The 14,127-nt window shown below is 36.6% G+C and overlaps 3 protein-coding genes across 5 annotated transcripts; 2 read left to right on the top strand and 1 right to left on the bottom strand.

Annotated features, from left to right (window-relative positions):
* The first annotated feature begins 257 nt into the window (after window positions 1–257).
* On the top strand, window positions 258–4,486 carry cart4 (cocaine- and amphetamine-regulated transcript 4). 2 transcript variants are annotated; one of them, XM_008422265.3, is made up of 4 exons: window positions 258–389; window positions 466–614; window positions 3,131–3,214; window positions 3,831–4,486. In XM_008422265.3, exons 2-4 carry the CDS (start codon window positions 483–485, stop codon window positions 3,936–3,938), a joined length of 324 nt encoding a protein of 107 aa, XP_008420487.1. In that variant the 5' UTR covers window positions 258–389; window positions 466–482; the 3' UTR covers window positions 3,939–4,486. The 2 variants fall into 2 exon arrangements, with proteins under 2 accessions (XP_008420487.1, XP_008420489.1); XM_008422267.3 differs by having other exon boundaries at window positions 279–389; window positions 483–614.
* Window positions 4,487–4,502: 16 nt separating this feature from the next.
* Window positions 4,503–10,207, bottom strand: LOC145553681 (uncharacterized). The gene is made up of 2 exons (XM_081612529.1): window positions 9,776–10,207; window positions 4,503–9,018 (listed from the first exon to the last, which is right to left on the bottom strand). The coding sequence occupies exons 1-2, from the start codon at window positions 9,831–9,833 to the stop codon at window positions 7,790–7,792; spliced, it is 1,287 nt and encodes a 428-aa protein (XP_081468655.1). The 5' UTR covers window positions 9,834–10,207; the 3' UTR covers window positions 4,503–7,789.
* Window positions 10,208–10,386: 179 nt separating this feature from the next.
* LOC103472558 (uncharacterized) lies at window positions 10,387–13,549 on the top strand. Of its 2 annotated transcripts, XM_008422269.3 has the most exons (3): window positions 10,387–10,781; window positions 11,405–11,477; window positions 11,565–13,549. In XM_008422269.3, exon 3 carries the CDS (start codon window positions 11,579–11,581, stop codon window positions 12,716–12,718), a length of 1,140 nt encoding a protein of 379 aa, XP_008420491.1. In that variant the 5' UTR covers window positions 10,387–10,781; window positions 11,405–11,477; window positions 11,565–11,578; the 3' UTR covers window positions 12,719–13,549. The 2 variants fall into 2 exon arrangements, with proteins under 2 accessions (XP_008420491.1, XP_008420490.1); XM_008422268.3 differs by lacking the exon at window positions 11,405–11,477 and having other exon boundaries at window positions 10,389–10,781.
* Window positions 13,550–14,127: the final 578 nt, after the last annotated feature.

Below are 14,127 nucleotides of genomic sequence, written 5' to 3'. Positions count from 1 at the left end.
CAGAAAGGTTTCAGCTGAGCCGTTTCTGCTGGTTCTCGTCATCAGCTGACCTTTGACCTCCACATATACATCAGATCAAGGTGTTTAATGGTAACTCAGAAAAGCTGCAGACCATCAATCACAGGACGACACAGGGTCACGGTTTATCTGACGAGCCGAATACATGAATAATCTGAGTGAGGAGCAGCAGACGAGGAAGAGGAGGAGGAGGAAGAGGAGAAAGAGGAAGAGGAGGAGGAGGAGGAAGAGGCAGTATAAATAAAGGAGTGGGAGAAGCTGGAGCTCACGCAGAAAACTTGAAGACGGAAACACCGATAACCGCAGCGGAGCCGCAGACGAGGAAATCGAACATTTTTCTCATCAGTTTTTAATTATTTTCCACATTTAAAGTAAATTTCTGCCTTATTTAAAAGTTTGGTAGTTTGGTAGTTTGATGGTTTTCATTTCAGTTTTTGATTTTTTTAGGTGTCCTCACTGTGGAGATGGAGAGCCTGCGAGCGGTCGTCTACCTGTCCATCTTCCTGTCAGTGATGTCATCCATTTGTCAGGGTGAAAGGTCAACTGAGGGTCAGCTGCCGGCGGCACCGGACGAGCCGACCTTTGGATTTGAACTGGTGAGTGTTTCCCTCACCAGGAGGTTTTTTAATGGTTGGATAAATGGGCATCAGAGTTCAATAAAGTTGTTTTAGTAGAAAAAGTCAAATCCATTGATACATATTGATAATATAATAAAATATAAGTAAATATTGAAGCTCAAGTTTATTGTAGCAAAGTTTTTAAAAGTAAATAATGTTGATTTTAAGCTGCATGTGATATTTAGTGCAACATGTACATAAATACAGCATTTATAAAAACATTCAGGCTTATTCTGAGTAAAATTATGTTAAAATTATTGTTTATTTATTATATTTAACTACTAAAAAAGACAAAATAATGTATGTTTAAGCTCAAACTACACAAGAAACTGTAAAAAGTTTCTAAATAATCAGCTGTCAAATGTAAAAATTAAAATAAATAAGAGAAAATGGAGGATTCTGTTGTTCCTTTGAAAAATGAAGGTAAATATGAAATAAAATTAATAAATGTAAAGTAAATAACTGTGACAAAATGGTAAAACAGTGACTTTAGATAAAATATCTAAACACAATATCAATAAATAGTCAATAATAAATAAATATTTGCATGAACTTAGTGACAGAATTTGAAATTGGTGCTAAATATTTGATTATTTCAGGATATCAGGAGGTTTAAAAACACAATTAACTTATTTTATGATCAAAAAGCTGAACTGAATTAAAGATAATAAAGATTCAGGTCCAAGATTTAAAACTGGTGGTTTATTAGTTTCAGAAACATTTAGTCAATGCTGATGATAAGGTCAGGAAATGTCATTGAAAGGTCATGGTGGTGCATTCGGATGACGCAGGAAAACTCAGAGACGCTGAGAGGAAAACAAAATCCCTCTATGGTTTATTTTACCGTTTTATTCAGGTTATCATTTATAGGGAAAACGCGTCTTTCTGTTGTTTTTATATGAACTGCTCACTATTTCACTCACATTTTCTTTATTTGTTTATGTTACATTTTCTAAACCTACTGAAAATAACTTCAGGTAGATAAAACAGAACTTAGATAAATTAAATATACTTTCTGTGTTAGTTTGACAAAATCCATATACTTTCAATTATTTTAATTTTCTTTTTATTCTCACTCAACTTAAACAAATCATGTTACTTTACGACAATTTGCTATCAAATCTCTTAAATCAACTAATATTCTTTTATCTGGATTAACTAAATTCAAACATCGACAGGCTCCAAGGAAATTAATTCATTTGGTTTAATGCAAATTGATCTTCTTTGTTTAACACCATAGAAGAAAAAGAATATCGATTGACAAACAAGAACAGACTTTCACTTTTAAAGTGCGTCATATTTGGAAAGGTTAAGCCTTAGTGAGGTCAAATAAATATTAACCCTAAAGGGATGGAAATGGTAGATTTAATGTTTGTATAATAAAATAAAATATTTCAAACAAACAGTTTACGGTTTAGTCTTGAGTTTTAGCCATTACAGCCAGCCTCTTGTAGTTAGAGTTATTAGTTAGCTTGCTAGCAGTTACCTGAAGCTGTTGCTAGCTTGGTAGGAGCTAGCAGTTTATTAAGCAAACTGTCAGCTCCAGCAGTTAGCAGGGAGTCAGTTATTAGCTAACAACACCTGCTATCTAGCTAAGTTTCCATTTTTAAGTCCTGGAGGTGGCAGTTACCTTAGGTAACTGTTAGCTTGTTAGCAGTTAATTTATTAAACAAACTGTCAACTTCAGCTTAAGATAACTGCTAATTCTGGTGATTTGTCAGTTGGCTCATTAGTAGCTAAACTAACTTAAACTAACGTAATTCAAGTATTTAACTGTTTGCATGCTAACTGTTAGCAGTTGGCTTGAGCTAAATAGCTTGGGTGAGAAGAATTACAATCAATCAATCGATCAAGTTTATTCAGCACATTTCAGCAACCTGGCAGTTCAAAGTGCGTTACATCATAAAAAGATGTTGGTATTTAGCCTAAAGTAACCTCTAATTTAAACACGTAACTGTGAGTTTGTTAGCAGTTAATCATTTCTGAAACAAACTACAAGCTCTAGCAGTTGGCTAAGAGTTAGCAGTTAAATTGAGTTAACTGCTAACTCTGGCTTAGCGTTAGCATCTGGCTACATGTTAAGCTGTTAACTAGTTAGCTAACTGCTAACTAGTAGCTACAATTTTAACATGCAAGTTTCCAGCAGTTAAGTTAACTGTTAACTCCATCTCTTAGAAAATGAAAATTAGCTAGTTAGCAGTTAACTACTACTACTACTACTAACTGAGGCACTTAATTACACACCTTAAAACTATAACACTTTTTTTAAAATAAATGTAAATTGTCCAAAAGAAACGTAATATAAGGAAATATAACAAAATGACTGTAAAAGCCTCCATTAGCAGAGTTGTCCTGCCGACAGACTCACCCTGAGCTGCCATGTGGCCAGAAACCGTCAGACAGGTGTGAACGTCTTATTTGTGTGAACGTCTTATTTGTGTGAACGTCTTATTTGTGTCGCTGACGGCGTGTCTGTGTCTGGTTTGCGTGAGCAGGCTGAAGCTCTGCAGGGTCTCCTGGACGAAGCTGACAGCAGAGTCGGCCTCTCCGTGGAGAAGAAGGCCAGCGTCATCCCCAGGGTGAGAACATGACTGACGGCTCTCAAACCGCACACGGCAGCTGCTGCCGCCAACATCAGCATCACTGAGCACAACCAATGTTGGCTTCAACCAAGCCTGGGTTTGATGTTCTGTTATTTTCTGAGGCGAGAAATATGATTTTATTAATCAAAATATCAATCAGATTCATTTGTGCAGCGTCAAGTTGGTTCAAAGTTCATGAAAAAGTCACAAAAAACACAGATTTGAGAACAAATATTACATTTATATGAAAAACATGGGTAGATATCATATCATGCATGTTGGCCAATATAGTAAAAAAGTCTCAAAACAATTCATATTTTTATAAACTAAAAAGATTGATGACAAAAAGAATAATTTCCCCTTTAGTTTTAAAGTCACTATGTCTGTTGCTCTAATTAATTATCAGAAGGAAATCCAGTGTATCATCTTGTCTAATTAATTTTTCTTTCTAACAATGTCTGCAGTCTGTTTGCACCAAACACTAAAAACACAGGAAATCCTGGTGTTAAAACTCTGCTTTAATTAACTCAATAAAATGGCAACTTAAATCAGATTAAATCAGATTAAATCGGGTTAAATCAGATTAAATTGAGCCTGCTGTGTGTCCTGTCAGTGCGACGTGGGCGAGCGCTGTGCGATGAAACATGGACCTCGGATCGGCCGGCTCTGCGACTGCCTGAGAGGAACGGCCTGCAACACCTTCTTCCTGCGCTGCTACTGATCGTTACTTTTGTCCTGAGAGGAGGTGAAATCTAATCGTTAATCTATAATCGGGTCAAACGGACCCGGTCCTCACAGATAGAAGAACGCACTGACTCTCTCTCTCCTGTTCGTCTCAGTGTTTTTGGTTTAAAAGTTTCTGTCTGTAATTCAGATTCTTTTGTTTCTGTTAGTAAAGATTTTTCACAAAGCTGCGTTACGGAAATGATTTTATGATTTTCTAATTTATTCACCTGATGAGTCAAACACAAACTTTTGTTGTCAGATAAATTTGAAATATGTCTTAAACACATAAATGTGGATTATTGTATTTATTCTTGAAGCACAGCCGTAAACATTTAGTTCAGGTTGTTTGTCTTTCTCTGTTTGTTGTAAATTATTTTTAAAGTATCTGAAATTCAATGTCTACTTTACGTTTACTGTTTGTTCTCTGGTATATAAAGTTATTTGAAACAGATGTTGTTCTTTATCTGCCTATTTGTATGTTTTTTGTCCGTGAATCTTTATCGTTTTTGCAATTAAATAAATGGTGGTGTACCACAGAGCTCAGTACAAAGACCTCTGCTTTTCTTCACTGCTTTGTGTCGTATTAAAATGTCATTTAAATTTACATGCAGATGAAGATCTGCTGGATGGTTGTTTACTGGTGTTAGGTAATAGTACTGGAAACAAAAACACAAATAGATTCTGTGTTTAAACTCCTTGTTTGTTTAACTAAAGTTAAGAGAAAAAAAGAACATAAAACAGATTTAACTCGTATATCCAGTTGTAAATGTAACCATATGGCAATTCTGAATAAGAAAAATATACATCATTACCCTTTGTAAACATGGCTAAAACCCAGACATTGTGGTTTTTACAATATTAACAAAAAATGTGTTTGGAAAAAATGTTTAATTCTAACAAGTTAGTGAAGCACAACTTTCATGTTTCAGTATGTTACACAACATCCAATAATAAAGTAGTGATAAAATCTTCAGTTTATTTTAGCACTTCAATAATTCATATTTATTTTGAAATATTGCCATAGATCAACAGATTGAGACCGACAGAATGGCGCCACATCCAGCCATGTTTCTTTACCCAGTGGGTCTGTAATCAGACAAAATGGTGGCTGTAAGTTCTGCTCCGAATCTGAGCAGCATTGATACTTTACTTCATTTAGCAGGTCAAACAAATATTAAACACATCTCTGTCTTCCTTTTTGTACATTAACTCTTTTTTGGAAAAGCCTAAAAAACACCAAGAGAGAGAGTAAAAAATGTTTTTCCAAAAATTTTGAGGTTTCCATCAACCTTTTCTTAAGAAATACTTCAAAATTGATGATGGAAGTTTAATCAGTTTCTCTTCTCCCAAAAGCTAACGTGTAGCATTAGCTTGAAATGACAAATCAAGCCAAACAGGATGTTGTTGTGTGAAAACTAAGTGATTTATAGAGTTTGAGACGGCAATTAAACATCCACTGGAAATATGTAGAAAAGTGAGACTTTCAGCTGCTTCCATTCACTCCACTTCAGAAATTGGGGACAACAGGGGAGAAATCTGAAGCTTCTGTTAAATACATTTCATTTTCCTTTCTAGTAAGATTTTTACTATTGTGCTAAAAAAATCCAACAATGGTTGACTTTTCTCACTGCAACAAACAAAATCTTACCAAAGTATTTTTGATCTAGTTTCTTGTGCAATAATTTTAGTACACTTGAAATAAAACAAAACTGACTTGCAAGCAACTATTCAGAAAGATATAACTCCTTAGTATTGATGAAAAAGTTCTAGTTTCATTGGCAGATTATTCCACTCACAACAAAACATTTTCCCACATTATACCTGAAATAATCTGCCAATGAAACTAGAACTTTTATAGATATTTTGCAGAAAAATTACTTGTAAGTTAGTTTTGTCGTATTTCAAATGTACCAAGAGATTTTCACTAGAAACTAGATCAAAAATACTTGGTAAGATTTTTTGTTTTTACATTGTTAGAATAAACTTGCTTTGTAATTTTCCACTTTGTTCATGTTTTTTGCTTCCTGTCTAGTGAGAAATGTTCACCTCCAGCTGAGTTTCCATTACCTGAACCGTCCAATCAGAGCGAGCCAGGTCTGATTAAGGAAACCTTTAACATGTCGTTCAGGCGGGCGTAGATTTATCAGCCAGATTCAGGAACAGGATGGCATTTAGCTCCCAGCTTCCAGCCCTCAAAGATAAGATGGAGTAATTACTGGATCCAGCACCTGCAGCGCCGGCAGAGCTGCAATAAGAAGCAGGCCGATGCTGACACACATTCACACATTCAGGGCATTTCAAAGGTTTTCACACCCATTGTTACTACTGCAAACGTCAATAAACCAACACAGAGTTGGCATAATTTTAAAAATATTTCAATGTATTAGGGATTTTTTAAAAATAAAATAATCTGAAATGAGTACCTGGCATCTTGTTTTAGCTCCACTGAGTCAAAGTTTTCACTCCATTCCCTTAATATATAGTTTTTACCAGCTTCCACGTCAAGAAACTAAAGTTTTGCAGACTCATGTTTGCAGACTAGGTCCAGCTCAGTCAGACTAACACGGAACGTCTCCTAACATTAGATTTAAAGCATCACCAGCCTGCTCACTTGTTTCAGGGCTGGACTTTGACTGGGCCAAAGGAGGTCGGTTCTCAGTCTTTACTCGTTTGCGGCTTCTAACCAGATTTTCTGTATGACTGTTCAACATGCTATTGATATATACTGAATAGCATCCAGATGTTTTCATGAATCTTTTTTTTTTTATACATCAGCTGGATCTGCGACTACCGGCGGAAATTGGCACTTAGGGCTGTAACCTGGAGCAGTGGTTAATACGGTCCCTGTTTTAAATAAAATAAATCATAAATCTGTACTTAGCTCCAGTCATCTTGCTGCTGATGAAAAGCACCCCAACAGTATGATGATCCCACCACCATATGGATCTTAGTTTTCCTCCACACATACTGCTAACTGCAGATAGAAGAAAAGTTCTGGTAAAAAAAAGACCAGAACATCTTAATCTTTCACGTTTGTTGTGCTCTCTACATGCTTTGAGGCAGTTTACAAAGGTGACTTCTATTTGTGGCTTTCGTTCAATGATTTCTCTCCTTAAAAAGACTTATTTTAAAACATTACACTAACTCACATGTTCACAATATACAGCTCAAGTTTATTTCACATTAGAAATACATTCTACAGTTTTGTTCTCGGCACAAACATGAAGTAAAACGGAGTCATGATGAACTTGGAACGATGCTTCAACAAATAACACATCAGTGATTTCACACGGAGAAGACAATGATCTGGTGCAATTCAATGCATTGAATCATTGGGACCCTAACCCAGTAAAGCTCTTGATTCAGTGCAGCTTATTGAATCATGTTTTAGTCTAAAATAACATTTTTATTCTAATTTGATAAAGTAGGATGAAGCAAAGCTATGATTTGAAACTGAATGAGAAAAACGTTCACTAGAAGGAATTGCATCCTAATTCCTGTATGTTTAATGTCCAGTTTGAAGGAACATCTGTCATCTTCCAGTTCGACAGAGTCCTGCTAACGATCTAATTATGTGATTAGGGTGTTAAAAAAGTACCTTAGCTGAAGGACTGGAGTTTCATATCCATAATCGAGATTTAATTTTTAAAAAAACTGACTTCGTCCAATTTCCAAAAAAGTTGTATTTTTTATGCACATCAGTAAATCCATGCCACTTTAATAAAATCCCCACAGCCAGTGGTTCTGCTTCTTTCTAAAATGTTAAAGCAACATTTTTGATTTTTTTTTAACCTTTTAAATAGTCTCATCTGCTGCTTCGAACACATTTAAGGTGATTTTTTTTAGTCATGAGACAGCAGAGCACAACGGTTCCTGTCCTTCATGAATTCTCATGTGAGAATTTAAATATAAGGTTTTGCTGAATCCTTGACCACAAACGGAACAACTAAAGGCTTTTTCTCCGCTGTGAACTCTTGTGTGGTTCACAAAATCCTGTTTCCTCCTAAAAGCTGCTGCACAGACAGAGCAGTTGAAAGGTTTTTCTCCTGTGTGGATTCTCGTGTGCTCCATCAGAGCGTTCTTCCATTTAAAAGCAGACTTGCACACGGTGCAGATGTAGGGTTTCTCCCCCGAGTGACTCCTCATGTGACGGTTCAAACCCGCGTTGTGTCGATAACTCTGACTGCAGATGGAGCAGATGAAAGGTTTCTCACCCGTGTGGGTTCTCATGTGCTGCTTTAGAGTATATTTTCTTTTGAAGGATGCATCACACAGGGTGCAGCCATAGGGTCTCTCTCCCGTATGAATTCTCATGTGTTCCACATAGGAATTTTTCCATGTGAAAGTTGCGTTACAGACGGCACAGCTGAAGGGTTTTTCCCCCGTGTGGATCCTCGTGTGCTCCAGGAAAGTGTTTTTCCATCTGAAGGTGGCCTTACAGAAGGAGCAGGTGTACGGTTTTTCCCCTGTGTGGCTCCTCATGTGGCGGCTCAGTCCCACACTGTGTCGGTAGCTTTGGCCACAGATGGAGCAGCTGAATGGTTTCTCGCCTGTGTGGGTTCTCAGGTGTTGGACTAAAGTATACTTTCTTTTAAAAGTTGCATCACAAAAGGAGCAGCTGAAGGGTCTCCCTCCTGTGTGGACTTTTCTGTGTCTCAACAGACGTTCCCTGCCGCTGAACGCTTTCCCGCAATCAGTGCAGGTGTGTAGTTTATACTCGATGTCACAGATTATATCACCTGATTTTAAACTTGGCTGTGGTTCGCCGCTCTCCTCCCAGTTTCCATCGCTGACATCCGTCTCTGAAGAACCAGAACTTTTTTCTTCACGATCTGATTCTGAACATTCATCTGGTTCTGGTCCCATAAAGTCTCCATTCTCTTCAGTATGGGTTTGATGAATCTTTGTAGACTGAGATTTCCCTTCATCCTCTTCACTCTTGATGGTATTAAATTGGAACTCAATAATCTCAGCTTCCTCCTGCTCTTCTTTAATCTGTGGGTGGTTCTGGTCATCCTGGTCCAGTTTGGGACTGCGGACCTGCTCCTCTTTGATTACTTTCAGCTGCTGGACATCTGCAGGAAACAAAACAGATCACAAAAGCGCCTTAGCTTTAAGTATATACACCTGGTCTAAATACAACTTATTTAACACCCAAGCAACAAAATGAGAAAAGCACATATTGAATACATTTAGGACAGAAGTGAACATAAAATAAATGTAAACATCCTGAATTGAAACTGGATCCTTTTTATGATTGTGCCTTACTAAAGTATTCACATTTTATTCCATCCAGCCAGACAATGTATTTATTTGGAATCATACAGTCAGATATTTATTTTTTCCTTTTCTTTTCTTTCTTGCAATAAGGGAATTAGAGAGAAATTTCTCAATGTGCAAAGCTGGTAGAGCCATACACAAACAGATTAGAAGCTGTAATAATTTTTTTATTTTAGAAAAATGTTGACAACAATGTAAATTACCTTCCATGAATGCACTGCTTTCTGTTGGTTTATTGATTAAAATCATAATAAACACACTAAAGTTAGAAACCGTCAGCTGACAAACTGGAAAAGTTGGACACAAATACTTTTGGACTGCAAAGCATGTGTACAAAATTTGATTTTTGCCAATTGCTCCCATATTAGATATCTGAATGATTCATTATCACATTTGTGTTAAATTCCCATTTTTAATACAGATATGTTTAATGTTTCTTCTGAAAACAAACATAAATAAAAACTCAGGTTTATGCCACTACCTCCCATATTATGTTCATAAATAATATCCAACCTGAAAGTGATTCAACTTCAATTTAAAAAAAAAAAATACCGTTAATTTCTGTTGATTCATCGGATGGTTTTAATCTCAGATCCTCCAGCGATGACATTTTAGCTGCTACTTCACACAAACAGCTCCCCGTCAATCTGTCTGATTATTTATCTTCATCATCCTGACTGCTTCTAGCTAACACATTATCAAGCTAACGTCGGCAGCTAAGCAGCCTAACTGACGCCAAATCAGGTAAAAATATCTTTTAAAAACAATTTGAGCAAAACGTGACAATCAAAACACTATTATACACTTAACTACTTAACTACAACGACTGGATGTTGGGAACACTAACGGCTAACAGAGAAACCGCTTAGAATGAACAACTTCCGTTGATGAACCACGATACATCCTGGTGGCCTTCAAAATAAAAGCCTCAAATCCGCAGACCTATTCAATAAATTAGATTATTTAAAAATCCACTTATCAGGAAGTCCATCACCACGTAAAGAAAATTATATAGATTAATTAGATAAAATCACAACAGCATTTAATTTCCCTTTGGGATATTTTTTTACCATCTGAACACGGTGTAGCAGGTCATATCCTGTCGTATGTTCTCCGGGACGACAGGTGGCGGTGTGCATCCTGAAGTGGTTTGTGATCCGCCATTAAACACAAACAAGAACCAGCTGATATGACTTCCTGCCAGCAGCAGAGTCCATGTAAAACTATTGTTTATTGTTAAGTTTGAGCATTTCTGAGTTGATTTAACCATCCTTATATGTTGTAAACGTGCCGTACAAACTACAGCGCTTCTTACAGTTTTCTCTCAGTTTTAAAACGGCGCTTATTCCCGGAAACAACAGCAGCTTGGAGTATTAGCTTAGCCTGTTAACTGGAACCAAACCAATCACACAGGGGAAGAGAGAGCCGCTGTGCAGGACAGACTGGAAATCTGGTGGAGTTAAAGGGGAGAAAAGCTTCTGCCGTGTTGGTGTGAAAACATCAGAAAAAAAGATGGAGGGACGGACACACAGAGAGCAGATGCACTCTCGGTTTCAAGGTAACAGAGAGAATAGTAACATAATAAACGAGCCTTGTTGCTGTTTTCTTTACGTTATTTTTAAGGATTGTTTTCTAAAGCACTAAATGTTGTCATTGTACGATTTTTGTTTGCATTTTTCAGTTGCTGTAGCCCATCCTTTTTAAGGCTTGACATGTTAAGGATTATATTTTTTATCCTGGGGTTGCTACCCTGCGATTTAGTAATTCTCTGTTTGTGCCACTATAGATTTCTTCTTTTTTTTCCTCCATACTTAATTTGTTCAAATCATGAAACTAATGTCGAGTTTTTAATGATTTCTCAGAGGAAAAATGCTGTACCCTTAACTTGTTGACATGTAGTATTTCTTTTAATTCAGAGTTTCTAGCATGAACCACCTGCTATGGTCTCGCTATAAAATGCTGATAAAAGTTAAGGTGAAAAGAATTGTAGCTTCATTTCATTCCCCTTGAGCAACATTAAAATGTTTAAATGATAACATTGAGTATGTAGGTTAAAAATTGAAACCGCTTTGCTCTTTTTAAAGCTTAAATTCGGAGCTAATTTTTGTTAAATTTTGTTTTGTTTAGGTTTATACACAGAATTAAGACTTTATGCATGTTTGACCTCAGCTTTCCATGCAGACTTGTCCAGGATGATGTGCAGGATATAAAATCCCTATAACTGGTTGAGGTGATGACACCAAAACTGGAAAATGTTCGTATAGTGGAAACGCAGCCTGTGCTCTTCATATGACACTTCAGATGAGAGCCGTGCGCTTTAACCCGTTTGTGTTTCCTGCAGACATCCAGCATCTGATGCTGACGAAAGAGGAACTTCCTGCTGAGGAGGAGAACTGGACTCCCTCACCAGTCCAGAACCAGAACCGCCTTGAAATTAAAGAGGAACAGGAAGAGACGAAGATCATAGAGTTCATATTCAACCCTGGCCATGTAAAGAGCGAGGATGAGGAGGAGAAACCTCATCTCTCAGAGCTTCCTGACTGTCAGACTGAGGAAAACAGAAACTCACCAGAAACAGACGAATGTTTAGAATCAGATGATAAAGATAAAACTTCAGGTTCTTCAGAAACAGATGTCAGCGATGGAAACTGGGAGGAGAGCGATGGAACTAAGCCAGGATTGGACCCTGTTATAAATACATTATCTGTCACTGATATGGTGTATGACACACGTAAGAAGCTACACAGCTGCCATGAATGTGGTAAAACTTTTAACCAAAAGTCAGATGTTTTGAGGCACAGCAGAATCCACACAGGAGAGAAACCTTTCAGTTGCTCCATCTGCAACGCAGCTTTTTCCTGGAAGCACGTCCTGGCTCAACACATGAGAACACACAGTGGAGAAAAACCCTTCAGCTGCTCCATCTGTGGTCAGCGGTTTGGAAGGAAGATACATGTCACCTCTCACATGAGAAGTCATACTACAGAAAAACCTTTCACCTGCTCCATCTGTGGTCAAAAGTTCAGCCGGAGGGAAAGTGTGACACGGCATATGAGACGTCACACTGAAGAAAAACCTTTCAGCTGCTCCGTTTGTGGGCAAGAGTTTGGCAGGAAGGAAAGTCTGACCTATCACATGACTCATCACACTGAAGAAAAACCGTACACCTGCTCCGTCTGTAACAAAGCTTTTACTTTGAAAATAACTTTAATGGAGCACACGAGAATCCATTCAGAGGAAAGACCATTCAGTTGTTCTGTCTGTGGTGCAGCTTTTAAAAGGAAGCATACTTTAGCAGAACACACAAAAACCCACACTGGAGAGAGACCTTACAGTTGCTCTGTTTGTGGACGAAGTTTTGTTCAACTTATCAGTTTAACTCGTCATATGAGGGGTCACACGGGAGAAAAACCTTACAGCTGCTCCACCTGCAACAAGACGTTCAAATGGAAACAAACTTTTCTGACGCACACAAAAATACACTTCGGTGAATGATTTTCATCCTTTGAACAGGCTCTTCCTAAATGTCCACGAAGGTTAGACAAAGTCTGGTCATGTTTTCAGTGGCAGGTGAGCTCATGTTGAATCTGCTGTGTTTAAATATAATATGGAAATACCAGGAAAAAAGTCATTTTTATCGAAACAAAACAGACAAAAATTAAACTTAATTAAAACTTATCCATGTGTCCCAGTCAATTAAGTTTGGTGAGTATTTATGTATGTAATAATTTTAATTTAAATTGTGATACATAATTTTAAACTAATTATTGTACATATTTTACATTCTACCCAACTGTTAAATGTTTGTGTAGCTAAAAGATTTTTTATTTTGAGTTCAAATCAAACATGTTTGTTGTAGATTTTAATTATTGTACATTTCTTGCTTCATTCTGAAATTATTTAAGCATTCATCATTGATTCCTAAAGCAAAACACCAGCATCTAATTAATACTCCTGCCCAATCCCTTAACTGCAGACCAATCACATTATCTGTAGCAGCGATATAATGTGTTACCCTCTGAGTTTGACAGTTTCATGCAAAATTAATACATGATGATTCCTGTTTAATTGCAGGTTGTTTTTGTCCTCAAATTAAAGAGTTGGAAGTTTGTAATTAAATAATATTTTCAGCATATTTAAATTGTCCACTTTTAAAAAGTTCCCTTTCATTACAACTACATGGCAGTAAAGGCACCATAGGTTTTAGAAACGCATTAAAAGTAAACAATTGACTGAAAACCAACTTGTTTTGGATGCGCTTAAGTCATTTTGGTGAGGATTATTTATTTGATTTGTCATCTGAAATAAACTCAACTGCATCTCTGATCTCTATGTGTTACTTTTTTATATGTCTGCCTTGTGTGTTTCTCTGTGACTGTTAAATAGTCAAAGTACACATAAATCCACACTGGATTTCCATCTGAAAATACAATTATCTAGGTATTCTTAAAGACTTCGTGGTAAAGATGATGAAAAATATTAACAAGATTATTAAAACAATATATAAATCTGAACATACCACAGGCAAAACTTTCAATGTTTTCAACAAAAATAAAGATCTCCAAGGATGACGATAGATTTAGTTTGGTTATTTGACCACTAGATGGCAGTGTAACTCCATGTAGAAAACAAAACTGGCACGTTGCTTGTCTCCCAAACATATTTTTGTGATATTTCCAGTCAAAATAGAAGTTAAATAATAACACAACTATGTATTTTAAGCATTCCATTAATTAATTTCCATCCAAATATACGGTGGTTCTGGTGTTCTTTCACTCAGTATGAACTTCAAATGTAATTTATTTAAAATCACTTTGAATATTGTGATTAAATAATTTCCTTTTTATGTGTAGAATTGTAGCCTAATGTTAAATGTACTAGTACATTAACATTAAATAAAGCGC

This window comes from Poecilia reticulata, chromosome 11 (genome assembly GCF_904066995.2).
Source record: "Poecilia reticulata chromosome 11, P_reticulata-male-v2, whole genome shotgun sequence".
In the NCBI taxonomy this organism is placed as follows: domain Eukaryota; kingdom Metazoa; phylum Chordata; class Actinopteri; order Cyprinodontiformes; family Poeciliidae; genus Poecilia; species Poecilia reticulata.
This window is presented reverse-complemented; position numbering and strand designations above follow the sequence as displayed.

Bases quoted from the DNA above. Each gene is read 5' to 3' on its own strand.
- LOC103472558 (XM_008422268.3), top strand. From the start codon at position 10,736: ATGGAGGGACGGACACACAGAGAGCAGATGCACTCTCGGTTTCAAG. The intron at 10,782-11,564 runs GTAACAGAGAGA...TGTTTCCTGCAG, and splicing joins GATGCACTCTCGGTTTCAAG to ACATCCAGCATCTGATGCTG.
- cart4 (XM_008422265.3), top strand. From the start codon at position 483: ATGGAGAGCCTGCGAGCGGTCGTCTACCTGTCCATCTTCCTGTCAGTG. The intron at 615-3,130 runs GTGAGTGTTTCC...TTGCGTGAGCAG, and splicing joins CGACCTTTGGATTTGAACTG to GCTGAAGCTCTGCAGGGTCT. The intron at 3,215-3,830 runs GTGAGAACATGA...GTGTCCTGTCAG, and splicing joins AGGCCAGCGTCATCCCCAGG to TGCGACGTGGGCGAGCGCTG.
- LOC145553681 (XM_081612529.1), bottom strand. From the start codon at position 9,833: ATGTCATCGCTGGAGGATCTGAGATTAAAACCATCCGATGAATCAACA. The intron at 9,019-9,775 runs GTATTTTTTTTT...TGTTTCCTGCAG, and splicing joins TGAATCAACAGAAATTAACG to ATGTCCAGCAGCTGAAAGTA.